Source organism: Mustelus asterias, chromosome 18 (genome assembly GCF_964213995.1).
Source record: "Mustelus asterias chromosome 18, sMusAst1.hap1.1, whole genome shotgun sequence".
In the NCBI taxonomy this organism is placed as follows: domain Eukaryota; kingdom Metazoa; phylum Chordata; class Chondrichthyes; order Carcharhiniformes; family Triakidae; genus Mustelus; species Mustelus asterias.
The window spans coordinates 10,881,354-10,901,272 of NC_135818.1; the positions used below are offsets into that span (position 1 = coordinate 10,881,354).

General features: G+C 45.3%; 1 protein-coding gene across 3 annotated transcripts in view; it reads left to right on the plus strand.

Moving 5' to 3' along the window:
* The window catches only part of LOC144506941 (serine/arginine-rich splicing factor 5-like), a 43,072-nt gene that overhangs the window by 2,694 nt on the left and 20,459 nt on the right, over positions 1 to 19,919 (plus strand). Inside the window, exons 2-6 of one of the 3 annotated variants that reach the window (XM_078233349.1) lie at positions 11,456 to 11,604; positions 11,716 to 11,786; positions 16,849 to 16,959; positions 18,899 to 18,968; positions 19,255 to 19,381. In XM_078233349.1, the coding sequence (XP_078089475.1) occupies positions 11,780 to 11,786; positions 16,849 to 16,959; positions 18,899 to 18,968; positions 19,255 to 19,381 (315 nt within the window). In that variant the 5' untranslated portion in view covers positions 11,456 to 11,604; positions 11,716 to 11,779. The remainder of the gene's footprint in view (positions 1 to 11,455; positions 11,605 to 11,715; positions 11,787 to 16,848; positions 16,960 to 18,898; positions 18,969 to 19,254; positions 19,382 to 19,919) is intronic. The other 2 variants (XM_078233348.1, XM_078233347.1) reach the window with 2 other exon arrangements.

The following is a 19,919-nucleotide window of genomic DNA, read 5'->3' on the forward strand; positions in this document are numbered from 1 at the left end:
GGTGGGGAGGGGGGGCTGAGGGAGAGGTGGGGAGGGGGGGCTGAGGGAGAGGTGGGGAGGGGGGGCTGAGGGAGAGGTGGGGAGGGGGGCTGAGGGAGAGGTGGGGAGGGGGGGCTGAGGGAGAGGTGGGTAGGGGGGCTGAGAGAGGTGGGGAGTGGGGGCTGAGAGAGGTGGGGAGGGGGGGCTGAGGGAGAGGTGGGGAGGGGGGCTGAGGGTGAGGGGGTAGGGAGAGGGGGCTGAGGGAGAGGGAGGGGGGGGCTGAGGGAGAGGGAGGGGGGGCTGAGGGAGAGGTGGGGAGGGGGGGCTGAGGGAGAGGTGGGGAGGGGGGGCTGAGGGAGAGGTGGGGAGGGGGGGCTATGGGAGAGGTGGGGAGGGGGGGCTGAGAGAGGTGGGGAGGGGGGCTGAGAGAGGTGGGGAGGGGGGACAGGGGGAGAGGGAGGAGGGGACAGGGGGAGAGGGAGGAGGGGACAGAGGGAGAGGGAGGGGGGGACAGCGGGAGCGGGGGGGACAGAGGCCAGCACTCAGTCAGGATTCTGGCCCAAACCCAGCCATTCCTCCCCTCCCCTCAAGAAATAACACTTGCAACTTTGACAAGAGGTATTTTCAGCAAAGGAAGTGGGATCAGGACATGTTTTCATGGCCTACTTTAACTATTCCCCCTTACAGTTGATTGGGGTAGGGTGGGGGGTGGCTGGTGATAGGATTGGGGAGATGGCAGCGTGGGGGTGGTGGGTTGTAGGGTGTTAAAGTCGGGTTAGTGGAGTATTAGGGTGATGATTTACAGGCGGAGGAGGGGGGAGGTGGTAGTTCAGGAAAAGCCCCACACAGAGCAGTTATTTTCCTGTACATTTATTATAAATCCATAAATATTCTCTGCAGGGTTTAAAGCTTGCCTATTTTGGTCTTCAAAGATTCTCTTTGAAGGAGTAATGATTGAGACATGTCAGTGGTGAATGTCTGTGGGTTTGAGAGGAAATGTTAATGATGTGTGTTCAAAATACTACTTAGAAAGGACTTGGGATAATTTATGTTTCAGCAAAGGCATATGTCGAAATATGTTGTCACGTGCAACTTAATGAGAACAGATTTTCCTTAAAACTTTGCAATGAATGGTTAGTTTGGAATTATCTGGTTCAGATAAAATGATGTGGAGATACCAGCGTTGGACTGGGGTAAACACAGTAAGAAGTCTCACAACACCAGGTTAAAAGTCCAACAGGTTTATTTGGTCGCAAAAGCCACTAGCTTTTGGAGCGTTGCCCCTTCATCAGGCGAGTGGGAGTTTTGTTCACAAACAGGGCGTATAAAGACACAAACTCAATTTACAAAATAATAATTATTTTGTAAATTGAGTTTGTGTCTTTATATGCCCTGTTTGTGAACAGAACTCCCACTCACCTGATGAAGGGGCAGCGCTCCAAAAGCTAGTGGCTTGTGCTACCCCAAATAAACCTGCATGACTTTAACCTGGTTTTGTGAGACTTCTTACTAAGATAAAATGGCCAGTTTCTAACCAGTTCTTGTAGCTTTGTAGATCGCTTTGTTGACTTGATGTAGATATTCAAGTACAATACTGAAACCTAGGGAGTGCCAGTATTACTGACAGTGCCAAAATAGTTGCAGAATGTTCAGATATGCAACTCTCATATCTCTCAGCAGTTTCACATCATGGCTGGAATTTTGTTTTTAAACTGGTAAAGACTGTCCCTGCTCAGTTTTCGTCTCTGGTCATTTACATGAGCTACTCTATTTCTGTCTCTACCAGCACCTTTCACATCCTCATGTTTTTTTGTTCAATGTTTCACTGTATTTTGGAACATTCGTGCGCGGTTAGTGGCCTTTTATGTTACAAAAAACATACAAAGAAATCAAATGCAGCAACAATTTTAACTTATCACTAAAGGCTTGAGGTTAGTGAATCTGTGGAATTCTTTACCGCAGAGGGCTGTAGAGACTGGGTTGTTAAGTATGTAAAACATAGAAGATAGGAGCAGGAGGAGGCCATTCGGCCCTTCGAGCCTGCTCCGCCATTCATCACAACCATGGCTGATCATCCAACTCAATAGCCTAATCCTGCTTTCTCCCCATAACCTTTGATCCCATTCACCCCAAGTCTTATATCCAGCCGCCTCTTGAATACATTCAATGTTTTGGCATCAACTACTTCCTGTGGTAATGAATTCCACAGGCTCACCACTCTTTGGGTGAAGAAATGTCTCCTCATCTCTGTCCTGAATGGTCTACCCCAGATCCTCAGACTGTGACCCCCTGGTTCTGGCCTCCCCCACCATCGGGAACATCCTCCCTGCATCCACCCTGCCTAGTCCTGTCAGAATTTTATAAGACTCTGTGAGATCCCCCCTCATTCGTCTGAACTCCAGTGAAAACAATACTAACCTAGTCAATCTCCTCATACGTCAGTCCCGCCATCCCCAGAAGGGATGAGGTAGGTTGAGATAGGCAGATTTCTAATCAGTAAGGGAATCAAGGGATCATAGAATCCTACAGTGCAGAAGGAGGTCTTTTGGCTCATTGAGCCTGCACCGACAACAATCCCACCCAGTCCCTATCCCCGTAACCCCATGTATTTAACCAGCTAATCCCCTTGACACTAAGGGACATGGCCACTCAACCTAACCCACACATCTTTGGACTGTGGGAGGAAACCGGAGCACCCTGAGGAAACCCACGCAGACACGGAGAGAATGTGCAGACTCCACACAGACAGTTATGGGGATAAGGTGGGAAATTGGAGTTGAGGATTATCATATCAGATCACAGCAAGGAATAATCCAGACTGAAGACAACAGAATCACGGTGAGGGTTTTTAGCAGCAGATGAGCTGAAGCAGGGGTGAAGTCGGGAAAGTTGAGGAGGGAATCGGCAGTTTTAGTGATGGTACAGTTTGTGTTTCCGTGGCAGAGGAGTAGAGGTGAGGAATAGTGTGGCAGTAAGCACTATTGGTGCTGATACAGGGGAGTAAAAATTGCTGCAAGTGCATTTTCATACGCCGAATGGATGCGGTACTTTGAAGCTCAAAGAAGACCCAAAGTCCATGTCCCTTGTTAATTTTGTTTTTATTCATTCGTGGGCATATGTGTCGCTGGCTGGCCAGCATTTATTGCCCATCCGTAGTTGCCCTTGTCCAGAGGGAATTGAGAGTCAACCACATTGCTGTGACTCTGAAGTCACATGTAGGCCAGACCAGGTAAGGACAGCAGATTTCCTTCCCTAAAGGACGTTAGCGAGCCAGATGGGTTTTTCCGACAATCGACAATGGTTTCATGGTCATCAGGAGATTCTTAATTCCAGATATTTTTTATTAAACTCAAATTCCACCAGCTGCCGTGCCGGGATTCGAGCCCGGGTCCCCAGAACATTAGCTGAGTTTCTGCATTAATAGTCCAGCGATAATACCACTAGGCTATCGCCTCCCCTAAAACAGAAGGAAGGAAAATATCCAGCCAAGTTGTTTGTCATTAGCAGACAGAGGTAACAGAGCATACGAGTGCCAAAAGCTTTAAATGCAAACAAAGCAAACTGTGCTAACTTGAGCACAGTAACTAATGTAGATTGGCGAATGGCATTCAGATGGTAGCATGGTTTTGTACGGGGAAAGGTCATGTCTCGCCAACTTGATTGAGTTTTTTGAAGAGGTGACAAAATATAATTGATGAGGGAAGAGCTGTGGATGTAGTTTATATGGACTTTAGCAAGGCTTTTGACAAGGTCCCACATGGCAGACTGGTACAAAAACTAAAATGGGATTCGGGTGGGTTGGCTGGATGAATACAGAACTGGCTTGGTTATTGAAGACACAGAAGCAGTGGAAGGGTGTTTTTCAGAATGGAGATCAGTATTGGGACTTCTGTTGTTTGTAGTATATATAAATGATCTAGAGGAAAATGTGTGTGATCTTATTAGTAAATTTACGGTTGACACAAAGATTGGTGGAGTTGCTGATAGTGCTGGGGATTGTCAGAGGAAACAACAGATAGAGAGATTGGAAACTTGGGCACAGAAATGGCAGATGGAGTTTAATCCAGACAAATGTGAGGTGAAGCATTTTGGAGGATCAAATTTAGGTGTGAATTATACTGTGAATGGCAGAACCCTCGGGAACATTAACTTACAGAGGGATCTGGGCGTGCAAGTCCACAGTTCCTTAAAAGTGGCAACACAGGTGACCAAGATGATTAAGAAGGCATATGGCATGCTTGCCTTCATCAACCAGGGCACTGAGTACAAGAGTTGGGAAATCATGTTGCAGCTGTATAAAATCTTGGTTAGGCCACATTTTGAGTATTGCGTGCAGTTCTGGTCACCACGCTACCAGAAGGATGTGGAAGCTTTGGAGAGAGTGCGAAGAAGGTTCACCAGGATGTTGCCTGGTCTCGAGGGTGTTGACTATGAGGAGAGGTTGAATAAACTAGGATTGTTTTCATTGGAAAGACAGGGGCTGAGGGGAAACTTGATAGAGGTCTACAAAATTATGAGAGGGTGGATAATCAGAGGTTTTTTCCCAGGGTGGAGGTGTCAATTACAAGGGGGCACAGGTTCAAGATGAGGGGGGAAAGTTTAAGGGACATTTGCGGGAGAAGTTTTTCATGCAGAGAGTGGTGGGTGCCTGGAACGCGCTGCCAGAGGAGGTGGTGGAAGCAGGAACATTAGCAACATTTGAGAGGCATCTGGATGGGTCCATGATTAGGGAGGGAATAGAGGGATACGGTCAGTAAGAGCAGAAGGTTTTTTTAGTTTAGTTAGGGCATCATGATAGGCACAGGCTTGGAGGGCCGAAGGGTCTGTTCCTGTGCTGTACTTTTCTTTGTTCTATATGATATAATCAATGGCTAGCATTTAAAGAATTAATACAAACTTACAACCCTCTTTCCCTGGTACTGATGCCAGTAGCTAATGAGATTAAACTCCTTCCTCCCACCCCACTCCTTCAGCCATGTATTTAGCTTTCTAATCTGTTTATTCCTATGCCAGTTGGTGCATGGCTTAGGTAACCCGTCCAGAGATTTATCACGAATGAAGTCCAGTTTTTTCATTTGGACCCAGACCTCTCTCAGTAGAACATATTTCCTGGTTCTGCCTATGTTGTTGATTCTTGTGTGGACCATAACAACTGGATCTTCCATTTGTTCCTCCAGGTTCTTCTCCAGCGGTGAGGAGATGTCTTTTTAACAGGTTAATAGGGCGACATGGTGGCACAGTGGTTAGCACTGCTGCCTCACAGCATCAGGAACCCGGATTCGATTCCCAGCTTGGGTCACTGTCTGTGTGGAGTTTGCACGTTCTCCCCGTGTCTGCATGGGTTTCCTCCGACTGCTCCAGTTTCCTCCCATAGTCCAAAAGACGTGCTGGTTAGGTGCAATTGGCCATGCAAAACTCTCCCTCCGTGTACCCGAACAGGCGCCGGAGTGTGGCGACTAGGGGATTTTCACAGTAACTTCATTGCCATGTTAATGTAAGCCTACTTGTGACACTAATAAATAAACTTCAAGAAGCTTTATATTGGTGATTACTGAAAGCTGCAGTGTTTGTGGGCGGCACGGTGGTACAGTGGTTAGCACTGCTGCCTCACAGCTCCAAGTACCTGGGTTCAGTTCCGGCCTTCGGTGACTGTGTGGAGTTTGCACATTCTCCCTGTGTCTGCGTGGGTTTCCTCGGGGTGCTCTGGTTTCCTCCCACAGTCCAAAGATGTGCAGGTTTGCTGGATTGGCCATGCTAAATTGCCCCTGAGTGTCCACAGATGTGTAGGTTAGGTGGATTAGCCATGCTAAATGTGTGGGGTTACAGGGATAGGGAGAAGGCCTGGATCTCTGTCAGAGAGTTAGTGCTGACTCAATGGGCCAAATGGCCTCTTCTGCACCGTAGGGATTCTTTGATGTTCTATGATGAGTGGAGTGAGTCGTGAGTAAGAAAAGCAACTGTATTAAAATGTACGTTGCAACAGTTAGTATGATGTATGCTGCAGGTACCACTTGCTAGTACACGTCAGGGAGCATTACTGATTTTCAAAATATCTCATCAAATCTTCTCAACTCATTATATTGGATGAAGGAAGATTGAATTGAGCTGTGTCGCTGGATTATCTCTGGAAATCATAATTAAAATTGACCAGATTGCATTCTTTGCGATTGCAGTTTGACTAAAGTCATTATTCATCTTTGAAGAATTCTTTCAGCGTGAGCCTGGAAAGGACTTTACGCCAAGCTTTACCAGTCCATCCATATTGGTGTTTGTAATGGCATCAAGCAACTACGTATTAAGATTAATTCCTGTGTTAAATGATTTTGACAAATTATTAAATTTAAAACTTTGCAAAAATATGCTCATGTTGGTGCGACAGTGACGGTTGTTGAGGTATTGAATATGGGCCCGGACAACATCCCAGCTGTGGTACTGAAGACTGGTGGTTCCAGAACTAGCCATGCTGTTCCTTTACAAGAAACATACCCAACAATACGGAAAATTTCCCAGGTATGTCCTGTCCAGAAAAAGCAGGATAACCCCAATCTGGCCAATTACCTTCCGTCTACTCTCAATTAGCAAGAGGATGGAAGGTGTCATTGACAGTGCTAAAAAGCAAAACACAGTCCGCAACAGCCTGCTCTCGGTGCTCAGTGTGAGGTTCTACCAGGGCCTCGATACAGCCTTGGTCCAAATATGGACAAAAGAGCTACATTTCAGAGGTGAGGTGAGAGTGACTATCATTGACATCAAGGTAGCCTTTGTCTGAATGTAATGACAAGGAGCCCTAACAAACCTGGAGCCAATGGGAATCAAAGGGAAATCTCTCCACTGGTTGGAGTCATACCTGGTGCAAAGGAAGATGGTTATTGGAGGCCAATCATCTTGGCCTCAAGACATCTCTGCAAGAGTTCCTCAGGGTAGTGTCCTAAGCCCAGCCATCTTCAGCTGCATCATCATTGACCTTCCGTCATAAGGTCAAGTGTGAATGTTCACTGATGACTGCACAGTGTTCAGTACCATTTGTAATCCCTTAGATAGTGAAGCAGTCCATGCCCGGGTACAGCAATGGCCAACTTAACCCATGCCAGCTTGGGGAGTAACCATCTCCATCAAGAGTGAATCTAATTATGTCTCTTTGACATTTAATGGTTCCACTATCAACATCTCGGGAGTTACCATTGACCAGAAACATGACTGGATTAACCATATTAACACTGGCTACAAGAGCAGGTTGAAGGCTGGGAATTCTGAGGCGAGTAACTTACCACCTAACTCCCTAAAGCCTGTCCACCATGTACAAGGCACCAGTCAGGAGTGTGATGGAATACTCTCCCCTTGTCTGGATGGCTGCAGCTTCAACAACACTCGAGAAGCTTGGCACCATCCAGGTTAAAGCAGTCCACTTGATTGGCACCCTTCCCCCCCCCCCCCCCACCTTAAACATTCACTCTTTCCACCACCTTAAACATTCACTCCCTCCACCAGTGGCAGCAGGGTGTGCTATCACCAAGTCTCCTTCTACAAAACCTTTCAAATCTGTGATCTTTATCCGCTCTAGGGGACAGTAAGAGGTCTCACAACACCACGTTGAAGGTCCAACAGGTTTATTTGGAATCATGAGCTTTCGGAGCTCTGCCCCTTCATCAGGTAACATGGAGGCAGTGAAACAAGGAAAATGGCGGATCAAATGTTTTTGCGGCAGAGATAGAAGACAGTAAATAGGACTGACAGAAACCGGCTTCACTGGATTAACTGTGGTCCGGATTGTTATCTAATATGGAAATCCAATTCTTTGCTCAGTTGTGCAGTGCAGCGTCTGACATTGAAGCCCTTAAATAACACAGATCCGCCAAAGAACCTTTCCAGTTGCTTTTCTTTACAGTCTTGAATCTGGACCTCTCTCCTGGTTACTGGTTAAAATTAAAGCTAATTTGAACCTGTTCCAGATAATGTTCATTGTAATTTTTTAAAAATTCATAATTGAATATGGGCGCAGACTCTCAAAGCATGAGCCCCAGACTGTGTCAAAGCATAAGTGGCAGCCGTGTTAAAAATATACGCTTGACGTATGAGGAGCATTTGAGGACTCTGGGTCTGTACTTGATGGAGTTTAGAAGAATGAGGGGTGGGGATCTCATTGGAACTTACAGAATACTGAAAGGCCTGGATAGAGTGGACGTGGGGAAGATGTTTCCATTAGTAGGAGAGACTAGAATCCGTGGGCACAGCCTCAGAGTAAAGGGACGACCCTTTAGAACTGAGATGAGGAGGAATTTCTTCAGCCAGAGGGTGGTGAATCTATGGAATTCATTGCCGCAGAAGGCTGTGGAGGCCAGGTCATTGAGTGTATTTGAGACAGACAGATAGCTTCTTGACTGGAAAGGGGATCAAAGGTTACAGGGAAAAGGCAGGAGAATGGGGTTGAGAAACTTATCAGCCGTGATCGAATGACGGAGCAGACACTATGGGCCGAATGGCCTAATTGTGTTCCTATATCTTACGGTCTGTATTCAAAGCCAACGTACTCAAGATGGTTAATAATTTCTGCAGACATTTTCCACCTCCTGCTACAATATTGCTGGCCCACCTAACTCCTAACTAACATGAATGCTATTTGCAATAAAATGCAGGGGGAGATGGCAGCATAATGGTCATGTCACTGGTTTGGTAACCAGAGTCCCAAGTTAATTCTCTGGGGCCACAGGTTCAAATCTACCCATGGCAACTGCTGGAATTTAAATTGAATAAAAAATAAACTGAAATATAAAGGCAGCCTCAGTAATGAAACTATATTTGATTGTCATTAAAAAACATCTGCTTCGCCGATACCATTTCGGGACAGAAATTGGCCATCCTTGCCTGGTCTGGCCTACATGTAATTCCACAGCAATGTGGGTGACTCTTACCTTCCCTCTGAAATGACCTAGCCAGCTACTCAGTTCAAGGGCAATTGGGGATGGTCGAGAAAGAATCCGTTTTTTAAAATGCCATTTATTTTGACTGAGCTGATAATGTAACTGGATCAAAATTGAGATTTGTCAACTCCTGCTTTTAGATAAACCTTGATGGCCAAAAGAGAAAGAAACTAGTTTAGACACGGCACATAATTTTATATCTAATGTAGCGGTCAGCTTGTCTGAGAGCAGTAGGGTTGATACTCTGATGATGCAGGATGCACCTGCTCCAGGACTTGTGAATTCTTTGCATTGTCAATATTGTGCTTGTGTGCTGCATTTTAAAATTATTTTACTACCGTTTGTTGTTGTTGAATCATAAAATCCCGACAGGGCAGAAGGAGCCGTTCAGCCCAGCGAGTCTGCATTGACTCTCCAAAAGATCATCTTGCTCAGGCCCTCGCCCCGTCCATCCCCATATTCCCACATATTTACCTTGCTAATCCCCCTAGCCTAAACATCTTGGGACTCTTAAGGGGCAATTTTTATCATGGCCAATCCACCTAACCTGCACATCTTTGGACTGAGGGAGGAAACCCACGCAGACATGGGCACTACGTGCACACTCCACTGAGGACAGAACTGAACCCGGATCACTGGCACAGTGAGGCAGCAGTGCTAACCACTGTGCCACCGTGCCGGCATACATTTGTTATAGTTAGCCCTGCTGTCTACTAGGTCTGTACAGTATTCTTGATTTACAATCCCTTTGCAATGACCAAGCATTGCGAGCGGCACAGTGGTTGACACTGCTGCCTCACAGCGCCAGGATCCCAAGTTCAATTCCCAGCTTGGGTCACTGTCTATGCAGAGTCTGCATGTTATCCCTGTGTCTGTGTGGGTTTCCTCTGGGTGCTCCGGTTTCCTCCCACAGTCCAGAAGATGTGCTGGTTAGGTGTGTTGGCCATGCTAAATTCTCCCTCAGTGTACCCCAACAGGCGCCGGAGTGTGGCGATCAGGGGATTTTCACTGTAACTTCATTGCAGCGTTAATGTGAGCCTTCCTATGACATTAATAAATAAACTTTAAAATGGCCTTTAAGGTTGGAGCTCTGCATTATTTCAACCTGTACCTCTGTAGTAACCAAACCCCACCACTGGAGGTTCTAATTGAGCTAGTTAAATGTTACACTATGGAAACAGCCCTAGTCTAAATTCCCTTTTTTTTTCTTAAATTGTAAGCCACACATTTTTTTAACTTGCTGAGATTTCTATCCCCAGCATCTATAATATGACGGGCTGAACTTCAATTCTTTCATTGTCTAATCAATGAAGCAATGATTTAAATGGATGTCACTAGGTTTCATCGTTTAATATCCTATCTTTTGACTTGTATTCTCTCGAATGGCCAAGTAAAGATTTTGTTTGGAGTTTACTGATCTATTGTTTGCAATGGTGTGCTAACTTTTAATCACAGAAAAAAGATTCTTGAATAAAGTTTTACATTAATTTTTAGTGTCACAAGTAGGCTGACATTAACACTGCAATGAAGTTACTGTGAAAATCCCCTAGTTGCCGCACTCTGGCGCCTGTTCAAGTACTCTGAGGGAGAATTTAGCACGGTCAATGCACCTATCCAGCATGGCTTTTGGACTGTGGGAGGAAACCGGAGCACCCAGAGGAAACGCACGCAGACACGGAGAATGTCCAGACTCTAGGGTGGCACTGCTGCCGCACAGCACCAGGGACCCAAGTTCAATTGCGGCCTCAGGTCACCATCTGTGTGGAGTTTGCACATTCTCCCCCGTGTCTGTGTGGGTTTCCTCCGGGTGCTCCGGTTTCCTCCCACAGTCGAAAGATGTGCGGGTTAGGTTGATTGGCCATGCTAAATTGACCCTAGTGTCAGGGGGATTAGCAAGGTAAATATTTGGGGTTATGGGAATAGGGCCTGGGTGGGATTGTGGTCGGTGCAGACTCGATGGGCCGAATGGCCTCCTTCTGCACTGTCGGGTTTCTATGGTTCATTGACTGCACAGACAGTAACCCAAGCCGGGAATTGAACCCGGGTCCCTGGCGCTGTGAGGCAGCCGTGCTAACCACTGCGCCACTGGGCTTGAATATGAAAAGGGTCCCTCTAAGTTTGGCTCTAATCAATTTGAGGTGTTGTGTTCTATGCACGTTCACCCATCGGGATAACCGATAAATTGGCAAACTTGCCTAATATGGGATCCAAATATATTAGCAGTTTAGCTTAAATGGAGGGTAATTTTCAAAATGTGCTGAAAAATCTCAGGCCTGACAGCATCACTGGAGACAGAATAGAGCCAACGTTTTGAATCCGGATGACCCTTTGTCAGAGCTGTTGTCAGCGCTGATGAAGGGTTATCCAGACATGAAACGTTAGCTCTATTCTCTCTCCACAGATGCTGTCAGACCTGCTGAGATTTTCCAGCATTCTCTCTGTTTCAGATTCCAGCATCCGCCGTATTTTGCTTTTAAATTTCAAAGTGTGTTTGTTTTACATCCTGCAGCAAGTGCTGTGCTCTACTTTGAATTTAATTTTAAATGTTTTAATAAAAGCAGGTTCAGCTCCCACCCAAGTTAAAATGAGGTGCCGTGTGTTCATCGGTCGCTTGAGCCCTCATGCCCGCGAGAAGGACGTGGAGAGGTTTTTCAAGGGTTACGGACGCATTCGAGAAATCAACTTAAAAAATGGTTTTGGTTTTGTGGTAAGTGATTTTGGAGCTAACGGAACTGGCTGACTCACTGCCCTTCGTTCGACACATCATTCCCTGTGCAGCCGCTGGAAAGGTAATTTGCAACCAGTTATTGTGTTCCAGGAATTTGAAGATCACCGAGACGCAGATGATGCAGTCTATGAATTGAACGGGAAAGAACTGTGCAATGAAAGGTAATCTTTCACCCCATTCAGCATTACAGTTAAGGTGGGGCATGCCTCACCACACAGAGAATGCTAACCTATTTACATTCTCTCTGCATAATATCTATGTTACTAAGAGTGTGCAATGTTATTGATGAGCATAACATGCATCTCATCCTCGACCTCAGGGGCTAGTATACGGTGGCACAGTGGTTAGCACTGCTGCCTCACAGCGCCAGGGACCTGGGTTCGATTCCCGGCTTGGGTCACTGTCTATGTGGAGTCTGCACATTCTCCCTGTGTCTGCGTGGGTTTCCTCCGGGTGCTCCAGTTTCCTCCCACAGTCCGAAAGATGTGCTGATTAGGTGGATTGACTCGAACAGGCGCCGGAGTGTGGCGAGTGGGGGAATTTCACAGTAACTTCATTGCAGCGTTAATGTAAGCCTTACATGTGACTAATAAATAAACTTTACTTTATATATCTGTCATGGTACATAAGTGGATAGATCTGTTACTTCATCTGTACAATACCTGGCCAGTCAACTGCGGCACTGCTGCCTCACAGCGCCAGTGACCTGGGTTCAATTCTCGGCTTAGGTCATTGTCTGTGCGGACTTTGCACATTCTCCGTGTGTCTGCGTGGGTTTCCTCCGGGTGCTCCGGTTTCCACCCACAGTCCGAAAGACGTGCGGGTTAGGTGTATTGGCCCAAACAGGAGCCAGAGTGTGGCGACTCAGGGAATTTCACAGTAATTATTGCAGTGTTAATGTAAGCCTTAATTGTGACTGATAAATAAATAAACTAAATAAACAAAAGGTCACTGTCTGTGTGGAGTCTGCACGTTCTTCCCATGTCTGCGTGGGTTTCCTCCGGGTGCTCCGGTTTCCTCCACAGTCCAAAGTTGTGCGGGTTAGGTGGATTGGCCATGCTAAATTGCCCCTTAGTGTTTCAGGATGTATAAGTTAGATGGGATTAGCCATGGGAAATGTGTGGGGTTATGGGATAGGATGGTGGAGAGGGGAGAGATATTCTGTCAGAGAGTCGGTGCAGACTCAATGGGCTGAATGACCTCCTTCTGCACTGTATGGATTCTATTAAAAACTCCATATATAATGGACAATGGCTTGCCAGATCTGTGTGGTACATATTTAATGATTGTGCTGGTCCAATGAGAAAAATAAATACTTGTGATTATTTTACCCCTGGAAGGTTCTTTGAAACTCACCTATTCCCACTGTACCTTTCTCAGCGCACTTGAAGGAGGAAGAACAGTTTTGAAAAATATATTCCCCTTTGTTTTAAAAATGTTGCGAATAGCATTCACCCTCCCTGTCCCAAGGTGAACAGAAATGAGACACAACTTTGCAAAATGGATGTGATTTCTGGAATTCGGGACCGGAACTCCTGTCTCCTTTTGTTCAGACAGAAGTTCCTCTCTGTTTCTTCCGACTCCGGAGTGTGGCTTGTGCGATTGTATCAGCGGAGCGATCTTGGAAGTTCTTTTCCTTCCTTTCTGCACATTCCTACTGGATAACCAATCTTTACAGATATAAGCCTGTTATTGAGATCCAGCCTCAAGTAACAAATTGGTCTGTTCTCAGTCGGTAGATTTTTGAGATAATTGGATGTGACTTTCTTAATCTATTAAATTAGGAATAGTCCAGTTTGTCACATTTGGGTTATGTATTAAATAGTGTTCCCTTGTCTTTCTTGAGGGGGGGGGGTTGTTACTAAATACAACAGAAAATATAATTTTGATTAGACTTTGTGCCCTATCTGAAGCTTTTCTTCTATCTGAGGCTATGATTGTAATCACTACAACATAGCCACTTTGTTGTGTTAATTCCAGTAATTGTATGCTGAGGACACATCTGGTCCTAAATCCCTGAAGGCCAATGTTGTCTCGGCTCATGTACTCTCAGGTACTCGTGGTACCGTTCACTGGCAGGTGTTGGCGTCTTTGGGACGGGGGTGGGAAGGAGAGTCTGTACCTTAAAACTGGTTTATTTCCAAGACAGCACAGTAAAGTCACAGACTCCTCCAGTTCCTCCCAGACACTGAGTGTGAACTGGCTTATGTACTCTTACAATGGTCCCTTAATCCTTCCCCAATTGGGGATGGCTGTGCTTAGTTATTAATTTAAAGCATGCAGCGCAAATCCAACATTGACAAAAATGAGGCGGGATAAATAGAATTCCGTACTGCATGGTGCTTTCCATCACCTGGAATATTGCTACGGTTGAATTACCCAGCATTACAATGCCTTCCACCAGGACTATTAACTTTACCAGACTGTTGGCAGATGATTTCAAATCAGTTCCTGAAAAATGGATTGTCACTGCAACTGAACTACTTCTGAGTTCATTTGTTGAAAATGATATAAATATCTAAAATATTCTAAACCGTTAAAAAAAATGAAACATTTAATCTGGTCATTGTGGAATAATCCGATTTTGCTTATTTCTGATGTGGAGTTGCCGGTTGGACTGGGGTGGGCACAGTAAGAAGTCTCACAACACCAGGTTAAAGTCCAACAGGTTTATTTGGTAGCACAAGCTTTCAGAGCGCCGCCCCTTCATCAAGTGAGACATATGTGTGGGGTTGTGGGGATGGGACCTGGGGAGGAATTGTTATCGGCACAGATTCAATGGGCCAAATGGCTGCCTCCTGCACCGTAGGGATTATATGACTCTATGATTATAATCGCCTTGTCTGTTTCCTTATATGAGAGAATCTAGAACTCGGGAGAACAGTTTAAAAATAGTAACAAGTCTCACAACACCAGGTTAAAGTCTAACAGGTTTATTTGGAATCACGAGCTTTCGGAGCGCTGCTCCTTCCCCAGATGAGTTACAGAACAGCACAAGTACAATTTGACATCTTAAAATTGTGATGAACTCCCCGTCACCTGATGAAGGAGCAGCGCTCCGAAAGTTCGTGATTCCAAATAAACCTGTTGGAGTTTAACATGGTGGTTGTGAGACTTCCTAATTGTTTATTTCTTGCATTAAACTTTCATCAGAGAACATTATTTAGAAATTACAGTCCCTCTATAACAATCTGAAGAAACAGGCACTGCTGATGATTTTGATTCCTTTCACTACTAAAAATACACTTCTGAAAAACAACCACAGAAAAGATCATAGAATCCTGACCTGTGCAGAAGGAGGCCATTCAGCCCATCGAGTCTGCACCAACAACAATCCCACCCAGGCCCTACCCCCACTTAGTTAACCTGCTAATCCATCTAACCTATCACATCTCGGGACACTAAGGATTAATTTAGCATGTCCAATCAATCTAACCCGCACATCTTTGGACTGTGGGAGGAAACCGGAGCACCCGAAGGAAACCCTCGCAGACACGGGGAGAATGTGTAAACTCCGCACAGACTGTGACCCAAGCCGGGAATCGAACCCCGGGTCCCTGGTGCTGTGAAACAGCAGCGCTAACCACCGTGCCGCCCAGATGTGGCCCATTATTGAAACAGATTCAGTAAGAACTGGATTGGACAAATGCTTGTAAAGGAACCCTTTGCTGAACAGTGGGCAATGTGGGCTAAGAGCCAGTGTCAGCTCTATGGGCCGAATGGCCTCCTGTGTGTATCAGTGTATGATTCCACATGTGTGTTCACGATGTGTTGACCTCTGGTTGGGAAATAACTGTTTGAAATTCTAATGATTGTGGTTGATTACACTTTGGGCACTTACTGATCCAACATTAATGCCTAAAACTTACCTGTGAAATGCAGAATTCTGTGTTCAACCTAAAGTCTGATTTTCACATGAAAGTGACACATTGATCTTTGAGACTAAAGGCACGGTAGCACAGTGGTTAGCACTGCTGCTTCACAGCTCCAGGGACCTGGGTTCGAACCCTGGCTCGGGTCGCTGTCTGTGTGGAATTTGCACATTCTCCCTGTGTCTGCGTGGGTTTCCTCCGGGTGCTCTGGTTTCCTCCCACAGTCCAAAGATGTGCGGGTTCGGTTGATTGGCCATTCTAAGTTGCCCCTTATTGTCCCGGGATGCATAGGTTAGAGGGATTAGCGGGTAAATATATAGGGATATGTGGATAGGGCCTGGGTGGGATTGTGGTTGGTGCAGACTCGATGTGCCGAATGGCCTCTTTCTGCACTGTAGGGATTCTATGATTCTAAAGGCAGTATGTTTATGAGTCACAAGTGGCCTAGCAACCCACTCCGTTTAAGGGCAACTAGTGACCGGCAATAAATGCTGGCCCAGCCAACAACACCCATATCCCACAAATAAATTAAAAAATCTAGAAGGTCCCAAGCTTGATCCCTTTGGTATTTTAACTGATCTCGGGAATGGTGACTCCAGAGATGTTAAAATTCTCTTTATTCCTGCTTGGGGAAGAACAAAATCAACCAGGGTTCCCACTCCTGATCGTTATCTATTCATCCCCTTTTGGAAAGTGCATTCATGGGGGGCACCTGTGAAGTCACCTTCAACACATCTGGTCCAAAGTCCCTGAAGGCCAATGTTAAGACCATAAGACATAGGAGCAAAATTAGGCCACCTGGCCCATCGAGTCTGCTCTGCCATTCAATCATGGCTGATACTTTTCTCATCCCCATTCTCCTGCCTTTTCCCCTGATCCCCATATTAATCAAGAACCTATCTATTTCTGTCTTAAAGACACTCAATGACCTGGCCTCCACAGCCTTCTGCAGCAAAGAGTTCCACAGATTCACCACTCTCTGGCTGAAGAAACTCCACCTCATCACTGTTTTAAAGGATCGTCCTTTTAGCCTGAGGTTGTGCCCTCTGGTTCTAGTTTTTCCTACTAGTGGAAACATCCTCTCCACGTCCACTCTATCAGGCTTCACAGTATCCTGTAAGTTTCAGTAAGATCCCCCCTCACCCTTCTAAACTCCAACGATGTTGTCTCGGCTCATGTACTGTCAGATACTCGTGGTACCATTCAGTGGCAGGAGTTGGCGTCTTCAGAATGGGCTGGGGGGTAGAGGTGGAAATGGTGGGTGGAGGGGGTAATGGGCAGCTTTGCCTTGCTTTCCTGAAATATGTAGCTCAGAAGGATGTTCATTTAACCCTCTGAATCATCTTCCTAGGGTTACAATTGAATACGCTCGATCAAGATCAAGAGGAGGTTGGCGCAGAGGAAGCAGAATGCCACCACGCTTCAATTATCACAGACCGTATGGTGGTGGAGGAGACGGAAGGTAAAATCCTCAGATAAATCCTTTGTGGTAACAATGTTTATGATCTTGGAAAGGAAATGTTGGATTTGGGTTGAAAATGAACGCTCTGCAGAGCACAAAACAAACACAGAAGCACCGATCTGTGACGTGTGGGGTTTAAGTTTAATCTCATGATTGGGGAAAGATTGAATGCAGTCGAAACACTGAACAGTGAGCAGTGGGGGGAGAAAGGCTAGGAGAGAAAAGACCAATGTGGGCAACATTCGAAGTAGTGTTTGGAAGGAAAGCAGGATAGATTGTATAAAAAGTATAAAACTATGGTTAGCACAATGGACCAAGACAAGGTAATGTTAAAGGAAAATTTAATACAAGGTCACTAAATATTCATATGATAATTTTCACACTGTTGTATTTTGGGCGGCACGTGGCACAATAGTTAGCACTCCTGCCTCATAGCACCAGGGACCCGGGTTCAATTCCGGCCTCGGGTGACTGTGTGGAGTTTGCACGTTCTCCCCGTGTCTGCATGGGTTTCCACCGTGTGCGCCAATTTCCTCCCATGCTCCAAAGATGTGCGGGTTAGGTTGATTGGCCGTGCTAAATTGTCCCTTAGTGTCAGGGGGACTAGCTAGGGTGAATACATGGGGTTATGGGGATAGGGCCTGGGTGGGATTGTTGTCGGTGCAGGCTCGATGGGCCGAATGGCCTCCTTCTGCACTGTCGGGATTCTATGATTCAAATCTGTTCCAAGTGGTTGAAGGGTTGATTGCAATAATCAAGTGATACTTAAATGAGTTATCTGGCACATTAAATAAGACTAGATCTGAAGTTATTTTTGTTGTATCTATTTTGGTGGTAGTTGAATCTGTTTTGATGGACATCCAAGGAGAGGGGAGGAATCCACTATCTCAACCTAATGCCAAGATGAGACCAAATGGAAAAGAATTTTCCCAAAAGGAGTCTTTCCCTTCAGTAACATATATCCCATACCTATTAAAACCACACTGAAATATTAAAACTACATCCTCAAGGAAAAGCCTTGTGAAAAAATCATATTTCCAAAACTGCTGCTTTTCCCTGCCCCTTGGCTTTGGAGTTTTTGTCAACAAATTTCTTCTTGTTGTTGGATGCATTTGCATTACAATTTAAAAACTTGTTCTTGATGAGGAAAGATGGAACGGGGCTCAAGTGGTGTATAAACACCAGAATGCAATGGAGTGGTTAGGCCAGATGTTCAGTTCCGGTGCGGTATACCCCTGTGTATTCCAGTCATGTAGCAAGTTTTATAGCGTGACCCATTATGGTCGCCACTTCTAACATGCCTCTTTTCTTTCTCCCTCTCAGTTACCTCTCCTCTTCACTTGAATGCATTGCCTCTTTGCTGCATATTGTTCCGCATGCCTTCCAGTATCTCATTCAGTTGTGGAATGTCCGTAAACTATTTGGATTTGGGAACCATCACTACCAAGCCTAGACCTGTCCACGTGACATTCAAACACCTGTAGTTTCCAGCAACGGTCACAAGAGTAGTGATCAAGACTAAGAACGTGGACAATTTCTCTTTCCCTCACCAGAACTGCAGCAGTTGTGCTGCCACGTTTGAAATTAGATTACCCAGAACAGTGCTACTGGTGTCACTAAAGTCAGCAAGAAAACCTTAGCACTCCATGTTTTAAGGTTTTTTTTTTCTAAACCTCTTGCGCAGCAGCAACTTGCCTTTTGGTTCCATGTGTTTGAAGAATCAGCTGTTACGAGAGCTCTTTTTGATCAGTGGAAACTGACCGGAATGCGAAAGGCTGGAAACCAGCTCCCACTGTTCGCGTTTTGAGTATATGCAACTCTGCAGTGCAAATTATGCAAATAAACGATTGTCTAGATCCGCACTGAAATTGCCACTGAAGCTCAGTCAATATAATAATGGCATAAGGAGTGGAATAAAACGTTCTTGTTTGTTTCCCAGAGCTAGCCGTCCAGTTCGTACTCAATACAGAGTTATTGTGGAAAACCTATCCTCCAGGGTTAGTTGGCAGGTGAGCGCTGGTGGTTTTTATTTTCAAACGCTTTTATTGTGTAATATTTTGCAAAATATTTGAATCACTCGTGGCTGAATGTGTTCAAATGGCAAATGCCGAGTCTAAAGTGCCAAAGCTTTAAAAAAAAGGGTTTGATCAAGTCTACCAGAACCCATAGCTCTTATAACACTTGACGGTTCTGGTTCTGTTTTGAAGAATGTGCTTTTGAGTGTGATACTTTTACCAACACGGCAAGTGCCAGAAACCAAAACAGCTGATGCCAGATAACTTGTTTTCCTGTTAGGTCCCCATCTGCTACCTCTTGTCAACACATTGCCTCCTCCAACTGGGAAAATGGCATGGTCTGGGCTGTAGACTTCTCAATGGCCAGCATCCGTTCACTTCGTGATCAGACATCGCACTTTTGTACGGTGGGTCAGTTCCTGCCTGTTTTTACTTTTTCCCTCTGAGATGGAATGCTCTGCTGGTACACAGTTGCCCATCTAGCAGACTGGGGATGGAACTCTTGATCATCTGTTTGAGAGTTCAGTATTCTACCCTCCAAGTTGCAGAGCCACTAAATATAATTTCGTAAGTGGCTTAATTGTTTTTTAAACTTACAGTACCGTAGGAAATATAGTTTATGCTAAAACTGACTGTACTAACTTGGGTATTTTTTTGTGCTCTGTTATAAGACAATTGCAATGGGAAAACAATGTTCACATTTGTTGCTGTGTACAATTAATGTACTTCAGGGACCCAACATTAATCTTCTGATGACTTGGCCTAAATTTAACCTGGACTCTGCATCCTGAAATGTACTAGTTGTATAAAACAGACTAAACGTTAAATGTGAAATGTGATGTATTTTCTAACACATTTGTGATTACTATATACTAGTGTTCTCTTCCTTAGTTTTTGCTGGAAATCTTGTTTAGTAGCTGGTTACCACCAGAGTAAATGCAGTTT